At 21.4% G+C, this 10,751-nt stretch overlaps 3 protein-coding genes across 3 annotated transcripts; 1 reads left to right on the forward strand and 2 right to left on the reverse strand.

The window, feature by feature from the left end:
* Window positions 1-342: 342 nt before the first annotated feature.
* PY17X_0913300 (DnaJ protein, putative) lies at window positions 343-2,094 on the forward strand (the record flags this gene model as incomplete). Its single annotated transcript, XM_022955946.1, has 5 exons — window positions 343-1,125; window positions 1,375-1,503; window positions 1,599-1,695; window positions 1,825-1,883; window positions 2,053-2,094. 5 exons carry the CDS (start codon window positions 343-345, stop codon window positions 2,092-2,094), a joined length of 1,110 nt encoding a protein of 369 aa, XP_022812156.1.
* Window positions 2,095-3,348: 1,254 nt separating this feature from the next.
* On the reverse strand, window positions 3,349-5,311 carry PY17X_0913400 (conserved Plasmodium protein, unknown function; the record flags this gene model as incomplete). The annotated part of the gene is made up of 7 exons (XM_022955947.1): window positions 3,349-3,976; window positions 4,067-4,145; window positions 4,320-4,406; window positions 4,497-4,597; window positions 4,698-4,757; window positions 4,885-5,125; window positions 5,242-5,311. 7 exons carry the CDS (start codon window positions 5,309-5,311, stop codon window positions 3,349-3,351), a joined length of 1,266 nt encoding a protein of 421 aa, XP_022812157.1.
* Window positions 5,312-6,057: 746 nt separating this feature from the next.
* Window positions 6,058-9,258, reverse strand: PY17X_0913500 (conserved Plasmodium protein, unknown function; the record flags this gene model as incomplete). The annotated part of the gene is made up of 1 exon (XM_721165.2): window positions 6,058-9,258. One exon carries the CDS (start codon window positions 9,256-9,258, stop codon window positions 6,058-6,060), a length of 3,201 nt encoding a protein of 1,066 aa, XP_726258.2.
* Window positions 9,259-10,751: the final 1,493 nt, after the last annotated feature.

Below are 10,751 nucleotides of genomic sequence, written 5' to 3' on the forward strand. Positions count from 1 at the left end.
GTAAATAAATAAATATTACATATTATATATATTTATGTATGTTTATTCCTGTGCTAATACACATATGTATGAACAATAAAAAAAAAAAAAAAAGAATAAAAGGGAAAGTTAAAAAATATAAACTATACTATATATGTTTTCTGTAAATTATGATTAGCGATACACCTGATACATTAATAGAGATACAAACAGGTTATGCTTATGAGTACATAACAGAAAATATAAACTAAGATAATACCACTGGTGAAATATTAAAGATTTAATTATAAAGGGAGAAATATATTTAAAAAATAGCTGAATACATTTATTGTTGATATAAATTAACACACACATACGAAGAAAATGATAGGGAACAAAGAAGAAGCATATGAATGCTTCAATTTAGCAACAAGATATATGAAAGTAGGAAATTACAGTCATGCAAAAAATTTATTTTTAAAATCTAAAAGGATGTTTCCTGAAATTGATATAACTGAACAAATAAAAACATGTGAAGAAAAAATAAATAAAAGTGAACACATAGGAAATGATAATACAACATCCAGTAATACTAATAATAGGACATATAAAGCTGATCAAAATAATTTACATGAACGGCATAAATCAAAAGATGATGGTATCGAAAAAATATTAAGAACAAATAATTTTTATGAAATATTAGGTATACCAAAAAATAGTAATGATGAAACTATTAAAAGCGCTTATAAAAAATTAGCGAAAATATATCATCCTGATAAGAATAAAGAAAAAGGGGCTGAAGAAGCTTTTAAAAAAATATCAAAAGCATTTCAAAATTTAATAAATAAAGAAAAAAGATATGAATATGATAATAATTTAGAAATGAATTCTCATTACCCAACACATAGAGCAACACATTTCTATTATAGTGATGATGTATTTACCCCCGAAGATTTATTTCGTAGTTTTTTTGGAATAAATTTTGCTACTTGTAATAATAGAGCATTCCGAACTAATATTAATACAGAAAATACACACAACAATAATAATAATAGCAATAGTAATAGTAATAATAATAATCAACGAAATGTTTCCCTTGTACAAATCTCTATATTTTTAATAATGTTTGTTATATTTTTTCTATCAAGCTATTTTGAGCAACCAAGGGTAAAAAATTTATATACATATCTATGCGTGAAACACATTAATATTATCATACTTTATAGTTTGTGCCTTCAGAAAATATGCAGTTTTAAATATGCATGCATTTACATATTTCAAAAAAAAAAACGAATTTAGGCACATGTGTTCAATACATCTTTTTTATAAATAAAAGAGAATAATTATAAACATGCCTATTTTACACAAATCATTGTTTATTTTTTATTTTAAATAGTTTTAATTTTTTTCTATTAGGCTGTATATTCCCTTCAAAAAACAAATTATTTTGATACTGTAAATTATACGTCATTAAATAGAATTCGATTTTACACAAAAAGAACATTTGGCTATAACTATCCTAAAAATAGCCATCCCCGTTTTCAAGTAAGTTTTTTTCCATTCATATATTTAATAATGTTTATTTGTTATGTATATACAATATATTATATCACGCTTGTGGTATTTATTTTTTTTTCTAGGTTGAATTTGAAGTAGAATACAAATATTATGAGCACGAATGCCACGTTTTGACTAAAAAAATTAAAAATGATTATTATGGACAAAAAAAAAAATACAGTAATTAATTTTTCCATATATATATAATTTTAGCATATAGCAATTATAAATTTTGTGTCTGTTTACTAAATTCGATTTATTTTATAAACGAATATATATATTTTTTCTCTTGTCTTTTGCTACCTTTAGAACAACAATTAAATTATAAGGACATACCCGAAAGTTGCTTGAAACTAAAAACATTAGAGGTAACAACCATTATCAATAAAATTAATATAATACGCTTTTTACTGCATTTCTCTTTTCCATATATTGAACAAACGGTTATGCATCCCAAATATATGGCTTAACTAATTATTGTGTTCACAAATATATATATATATATATATATACTTTTTTTTTTTTTTTTAAATCCAGGACCAGTACAACAACTACATTATGAAGTTAAAGAGACGATGACAATAATATTTTTTTTTTTGATAAATTATTTTAAAAAAAATTAAATAAATAGTTAAAATATATATATGACATGAAGGAACCTATATATAACTTTTTTCCATTGTCTTATCACTTTAATATTTCTAAATATCATTACCCCTTTTATTCACGATATTTTAAATATAATTTTTGTTAAAATATTTGAAAATTATTTATTTGATTCAGTTTAATTATTATACATTATACCCATGCACATGTGTATGTATTATGCATATTCGCATTTTAATCGCCAAAATCACAAAAATTTCAAAAGCTAAAATTATTAATATTATATATATTTCCTAATATTCATGGTAAGATTTATTATTCACAACTCGGTAGTTGTTTCATTTTCATTTATTTTATGCATTTTTTCTTTTTTCGTTTACTTATTTGTAATTTCAACACCATATTTTTTAAATTCAATATAATTTATTAGTACGCTTAAAAAATGATTAATACCTACTACTATATGTCCAAAATATACGTATAGTAGTATTAGATAATATACTAAGTAACATACTATTTTATTCCTTTCTTTGCTCAATTTTTTTTCTTTTTTTTTACTATTTATAAATATATAGTGCATATTTTGTTTACAAATTATTTCGTGTCTATGAACATATATATATATATATCATGCATATCTATATTTTTGTTAAATCGTTGTATGATATATAAAAATGCAAACCCATTTTTTAAAACGTTGTTAATATTGCATAATTTTTTTTCATATTATATATATACGCATTTTATTTTTCCACTTCAAACCTATTGTAATATATATCTCCTGAAAAATATATTAATTTAGTTTTATAGTAATAATATAAAAAACAAAATAATTAATTTTCAATAATTTTTAAATATACATGTTTAAAAGTGTGTCATAAGGGATAACAAGACAATTTCAATATATTTTTATCTTATGCATTAAAAAAACGAAAGATATGTATAGATATATACATATATATGTTACATACAAAGCATGTATATATGTCAATCGCGCTATATACATGTCTTATGTTTAAAATAATTATTTTAATCACTTATTAATATTGTGATTTTAAAAGTTATTAGTTATTTACATCACTTGAAAATTATAAATATGTATATAAATATAGATAAAGCAATACACATAGTTTCTAATTCTTATAGACACTACTTTATAATATTAATAAAATAAATAAGCTACTAAAATTTAATTATATAAGCTTTGTTTTGCTTTTTAAAAAATTTTTATGGTACATTGCTATCAGATGTATGAGATGAATATTCAAGATTACTGTTATTCATTTTACCAGTTTGATGTAATTCTCTTTCTTCTTTTTTCATAATATAATTTATATATGCATAACCAAATTCTTCATTATTATTGGATGACATATTTTCTAAAGAAATGTTACTTTTTTCTTTACTATAATTAATATCTGTATCAGAAATGATATTACTATTATTTGAGAAATTGTTATTTGATTTGTCCTCTTTATTTTCACTTAAATAAGTATCACAATTGGCCATGTGTTTCTTTTTATTAAAAGATATTACATTTTTTATATTGTCGTTATACATATTGTTTTCATTTTGAGCTGATTTTACAAAATATGTTTTTTTGTCTAATTTATTTTCAATCTTAGTGTTTTTTTTTTTATTTTTTTGATCCAATTTTTTTAGTATACTATTTTTAATATTAGAATATTTTAAATAACGAATCGTTTCGTCCATACATATTAATATAGAATTATAAAAATTATCATTCAATCCTTTTATTATAATGGTTTTATTTTTTTTCTTATCTTTGGAACTTTTAAATATATGGATATGTTTCAAATCGTATAAGTAATAAGCGCTGGCTAAGTCATAAAAGCTGTATGATGTATGTATAACATAAAAATAAATATGTATAAATATATTGGTAAAATGTTGAAATATGTAACAAATTCTAAGTGATATTTACCTGAATATTTTTAGCACACTAGGATTTATACCTTTTATTGTTTCTTGGTAAGAATGTGAATAAACTGTTAAAAATGTTTCTAAAAATATTAATTATATAAAATTGGGGAAAATATATATATTATGTTGGGTGGAATAATAATTAAGAATAATTGTTAAAAAAAAAATAGAACAAGATATTCAGTTATAGAATAAATCAAAATTTATTTGTGAAATATTCATATACTTTTTTTTAAATAAAATATTTTATTTACCTATATTAGTCCCGTCTAATATCATGTAGTTCAATGTTTTTTGTTTATAACTTTCAAATATATTTTTAATAAGTATTCCATTACATCCTATTAAAATTAATAAAAATAAAATATGTTTTTTGTCTTTTTTTATATGTTCACTTGTTTTACTTGATTTTCCATATGTTCATTTTATACCCTCTTTTCCTATATCCCATGCCTTTTTTCGAGACAAATTTATTGAAGAAATATCTGGGACATTTTCCCCTACAGGCTTCCAATGAAAATCTTCTAATATTCTGGTATTTGCACACACAAAAAAAAAAAAAAAAACGTAATTATACATATATATTTTTTAATATATTATTTTAATTTATATCCATAAAAAAACATACTTACTTTTTTTTATCTAAATCATAATTTATGGTTCTATAACTTTTAAATGGAAAATTTTCGATACTTTCAAAAAAAAAAAATTAAATAATAAAAATTGTGGAAAATTATGTTTTCTTTAATTTAAAGTTTATTTGTTTTTAAAAATATTTAATTTTTTGGTACTATTGTTTTGCTATCATTTCCTTCTAACCTGTTCATATGATTTATGTAGCTAGTTGTATAACATTTTTTATATTTTTTTTCTTTTTTTGATCTAAAATTATTACTAACAAATGATAAAAAATTATTTTTTTCACCTATGGAATTTGAATTATAAAAATCTGAATTTTCATTTTCACTTGAATAACTGGAATTAGATTCATCCGAATTTTCCAAAAACTCATTTACGTCTTTGTATGATTCTATGCTGGTTTCACTTTCATTATTTTGTACTGCATAAAAAGAAGAGAGCATATATTTATATTATGGAAATACATAAGAGATAACCAATTTAATAAATGTGAAATTATATTTTCGAATGTTATATGGACACACTAAAAAAACATACTTATATCCTTGTAGGAAATAAAAACATCACGAATATTTTCATCATGCAATGATTCCTTTATTTTTTTCATTTTTTATTTTATTAGCAACTTTATAAGAGAAAAATTAAAAAAATACAATAATATATATATATGCACAAAAATGCGTAAATTTGTGATTACATTTTTAAATGCATATATTTAATTATACGCATAAATCTACACATAATATATGTATGTCATGCCCTTTTAAATATTACAACTGTGTATTTAGGGGGTAAAAAAGTTACATTAATATGTTTTTAATTTTTTTAATTAAAGATAATTTATTTAAAAAATTTTAATTACATTAAAAAGTTAATTTAAAAATATATACATATATATTTATATACATATTTATTTATATTAATGAATATAAAAAGATGGTTACATAAAAATGTATACAAACGCATTTATGCAAAATATAGATTAAACCCAAACAATATATTTTAATAGTGCACAAACTGTGCCTAAAAGGTGAGCTATATTATTTTTTTGTTTCCAACCCCTTTTGTTATTTATAAACATAGCTAACATTATAAAAATTTAAACAATATTCATAATTATGCATTTTTCATGTTAAAAAAAACAAATAATTATAAATTTTTATAAAAATTCAATAAAAATAGCAATACACATATGCACATGCATATGCATACCTGAAGAAAAATAACAAAGTATTAAGCATGAAGTGAGATATAAATGTATTAGTGATTTCTCAATTTGCCTTCCCTCCAAAAAAATAAATACCATATAAAATATTTCGCTTTTTCTCTCTCCAATGTTCATTACTTCTTAACTTATTTCATTATAGTTCCATCTTTGTATGTTAATATATCTGAATGATCGGTATTATTTTTCATTAAATTATTAATTGTGTAATTAATTTTATTCGTAACTAGTTCTATCATATATTTGCATTTTATATTTAAGTCTGTAAATTCAGATAATTTAGTAACTAAAATTCGATGCTTTTTTCGTCTTAGCGTATCACCATATATTTCGTATATAGCTTTAATCCATGGGAGTGCATATATAATTAGAAGACATTCTGCAGTTAACATGTTTAAAATATATTCTAATAATTTTATAGAATATTTTTTTCCAAGATTTTTTATAGTATCATAAACCGCGTTACCATAATTTTTATTAAGTATCGACTTCAATGATTTATATCTTTTTAAAGATAAATTCATCTTAATTATAGAACTCATAACTATAAAATTATTATTTAAATTCTCCTCATCATCATCATCATTAATATAATTCCATGTTTTATTACTTTGATTTAATAAATTAGATTCATTATTCACAGTTTCAATGTTATGATTTTGGTTTCGTTTATCATTTGGCAATATATTATCAACTTTATCTTCTTTTTCTGATTTATTATTTTCTGTTTTTTTAAATTTTTTACTTTTTTCTAGCGTTTCATTTTCTTCATCATTTTTTTCATCATTTTCTTTTTTTCTTTTTTTTAATTTTGTACATTCTTCACCATGTATTATGTCACCATTTATTTGTTCGTCATTACCTTTTTTTTTTTTTTTTTTTTTTTTTTTTTTCTCATTTTGATCGTCTTCGTTTTCTTCTTCGTCGTCATTCTCTGAATGCTTGTTTTCGTCCTCGTCGCTTTCTTCTTTCTCTTTTTCTTTGTCTTTTTCTCTTTCCTTTCCATCATTTTCTTTTTTCTTTGTTTCTTTTTTTTCTTCCTTTCTTTCATTTTCCCTTTCCTCTCTCTTCTCATCTTCTTCTCCTCCTTCATCATTATCTTCCCCATTTTTTTTGTTTGTTTCTTTCCCCTTCTTATACGGTGTCACATTTTCTTCTTCAATTTGCATCATTTCTTGATTGGTTTCACGTTCATCAGTTTCATTTTCATTAATCAAAAATGGCAAAGGGCTGAAGGTATTTGCACTTCCTATGGACTGAGCAGATAAATTCGAATTTTCTCTTGAATTATTATATTCTGTAGAATCAGAAAATGCGTCAGTTTTTTTTACATAATAATTTATTCCATTTTCTGAAATATCATTTTGATTGTTCTCAATATGATCATCATTTTTTATTTCTTCACATTCTCGTTCGTTATCTTTACTATATTCGATATCTTCAGTCTGTTTTACATCAATATTATTTTCACTATTTATATTATTAATAAAGCCATCTTGCTCATTTTTTATACTTTCAAATTTTTGGATTTCCATTAATTTTGTATCCTCGCATTGATTAGTTGGATTAGTAGTTTCTTCAGTTTTAATTTCTTCAGTTTTAATTTCTTCAATTTTAATTTCTTCAATTTTAATTTCTTCAGTTTTATTTTCTTCAGTTTTATTTTCTTCAGTTTTATTTTCTTCAGTTTTATTTTCTTCAGTTTTAATTTCTTCAGTTTTATTTTCTTTATTTTCCTGAGTTTTCTCCAAATCAGTAATTCCCTTTTTTATTTGTTCGTCCTCTGAACTATAATCACTACACAAATATGCATCATCCATATTTTTGTCACTGTTATTCCATGTTATGTCACTATCAATATATGAATCACTATCAGAATAACAAGAGAATTTGGATTGATTTATTATTTTATTTAATACAATTTTTTTATCATTTATATCCATTGAAGATTTTATTCCAATAATTTTATTATTAGAATCCATTATACTTAGAGAAGTTGTTTCACAATTAGTTTCTAAATCAGATAAAAAGTCATGATGGATTTGTATAGTATAAATAGTAGCCATGTTTTCAGTCATTAAAAGTGTGTCCATAAAAAAATTACTATTTATATATTTTTCTTTATTTGATATATGTTCCATATATTTATTAAAATTGTTTGATGATTTTTTTTTTTTTTGAATTATATTTTTCTGTTTTATTACTCTATTATAAAATATATTAGTAACATTATTTATGTTAACTGTCTTGAATGGTAACGCTATATATATAATTGGATTTGCATTGTTTATATGCACAAGTCCAAATTTAAATTTTTCATGATTTAAATAATCTATAAAATAAATTAAAACTTTCCCATTTTCACTAAAAACTAGTAAATATAATTTTATACTGTTTTCTTTGTTTTTTTCATTATCAGAGTTATTAGGCACATTGACTTCATCTTCTTTCATATTATCAATCACATTATTTTTTGTTTCATTTATTTCGTTGTTTTCTTCATTTATATCATTAAAACTATTTAGCACATTTGTGTTAGTAGCTACCCCAGTATTTACTTTAAAAAAAAATGCCCCCTTTATGTTTTCTCCATTTAATTTATCTATACACAATTTAGCTAAACACTTTTTTTTATTTTTAAACACACCCTTTACAAATTTGTAAATAATAACTTCTTTATTTGTGTAACTACATACATGTATTACTTGCTTATATTCATTTTTAATTTTATATAAATGATTTTTATATGAATGGAATGCATATTCTTCTGTATCCATTTTATTCCTCAATGGAAGACTCATATTAGTATTTTTTAATTTAAAAGATTTATCTTTTAAATACATGCATTTTAAAAAATATAATCTACTATTTGTTTTTAAATATATAACATTTTTATTATTATAACAAAAATTTAATTTTAATAGAGGTTCTATTAATTTTAATAAAACATTACAATCTCCATTCATATTAGTATAATATAAAGAATTATTATTTTGTTTAATAAATATTATATCTTTTTTTAAATATACAAAATCTATAGGATCACAATTGTTTAAATATACTAAAGGTGTCTTTTCCTTATTTTCAGTATTATATGTATAAAATGAATTATCAGAAAGTAATAATAAATTTGTTTCGCTTTCTAAATACCCTTTAGAAAAAGATTCTAATGTTAGTGTACTGCTAATTTCATATTGTCTCAATTTATCACTTTTGAATTTTAATTTGAAAAATTGTATCTTACATTTTTTGTCATTTTCATTATTTATTATTTGATTTACTAACAGGTTATTCCCTCTTACTTCTATTATACTTCCATTTTGATCCATCTTTTTATCGTAATTATGATTATTCGTATCTTCAAAATTTATATGAATGGATATATTGCATATGTAATATATGAAATGCAAATATGCAAAATATATTATATTTACGTTTTGGGTATTACTTATTTTCTGTTTTTTTTTTTGTTAAACTATCAAATATTCCAAAAAAACGTTCTATATTTTGGTTAATATGCCAAAAAAATATTATCAATTCTTTACATATATATGATTTAATTATATAAATATCATAATATATATCATTGGATAAACGTAATATTTATGATAAATGGAAACAAATTGGGAAAGTATATGCGTTATTATTACGAATTAAATAACGTTATAAAAGCAAAATTAACAGGAAGTTTACAAAAATTATGTTTTTTCTTAAATTCTTCTTCTTAGTCGATAATTCACGAAGAAAAATAGCCCAAAACTATTACTTCATCCATTAACCCCTTTTCCATTGTTCTTATTATCTTTATTTGTTTTTTTTCCGTTTTGTTACAAAATTAAAAATAAATATACAACATTAATTTTTTTTCTATATTCAAAAAAAAAAAAAAAAAAAATTAAAATAAGCGGGAAAATATATTTGAATAATACATAAACTCGGTTACTTGCTACCCATATTTTATGCATTATTATTATTTCAATTTTTTTTGGTAGTAAAGTAATAATTTTAGCGTAGCGTATATAAATATATACCCATACTATTCAATAGTATAAAAAACATATTTAAGCAAATGCATTTTCTATGCGTATTCATAATTTAAAAAATTATTATATTATTATTCATTATTTTCTTTTATTTTTTATTATATATATAATATATATGAATATTTGCTTTTACCACTTTAATGGGTTATTATAATGAAGTTTTATATATACTTAAATATATATATATATATCCATATTTTGTATAGTTTTTATTTACATATTTTTATATGTTATAAAAAATATACGTTTTCCCCTTATACAACTTTTCTTTTTGAAAAAAAATCATTTTCAATATAGGCTAAGTTTAAATGACCGTTGATACTTTTTAATGGTATTTTTTTTAAGATGACTTAATAAAAAAATACATATAAAGGATATTTTTAAATACACTGAACATAATATTTTATATCATATAATATTATTTGAATGTTTCGTATGCAAAACCCCAGATTAAAAGATAATATATGCCATTACTGCATTTTATTATTACACTACTTTGTGGGAAACCATGTTTTGGGGGCATTTCATTTTTTTTTAAATACTTCCTATGAATTTATAAAATTGATCATAATACATTTGTATTATAATCATGAGTTCATGTTATTATTCTGAAGCTAAAAAACGTATATTTGTGCGGATATATACTTATAGATATGCAAGTGATATTACCATTGACTGTGAGAAGTGAATAAAATGCATATATTGTAAAAATTTTAACTACATGTTTATTTTCTATATATAAGATCTTATAAAATATACCTAAGCATAAAGTATATATA

This window comes from Plasmodium yoelii (assembly GCF_900002385.2).
Source record: "Plasmodium yoelii strain 17X genome assembly, chromosome: 9".
Classification (NCBI taxonomy): Eukaryota; Apicomplexa; class Aconoidasida; order Haemosporida; family Plasmodiidae; genus Plasmodium; species Plasmodium yoelii.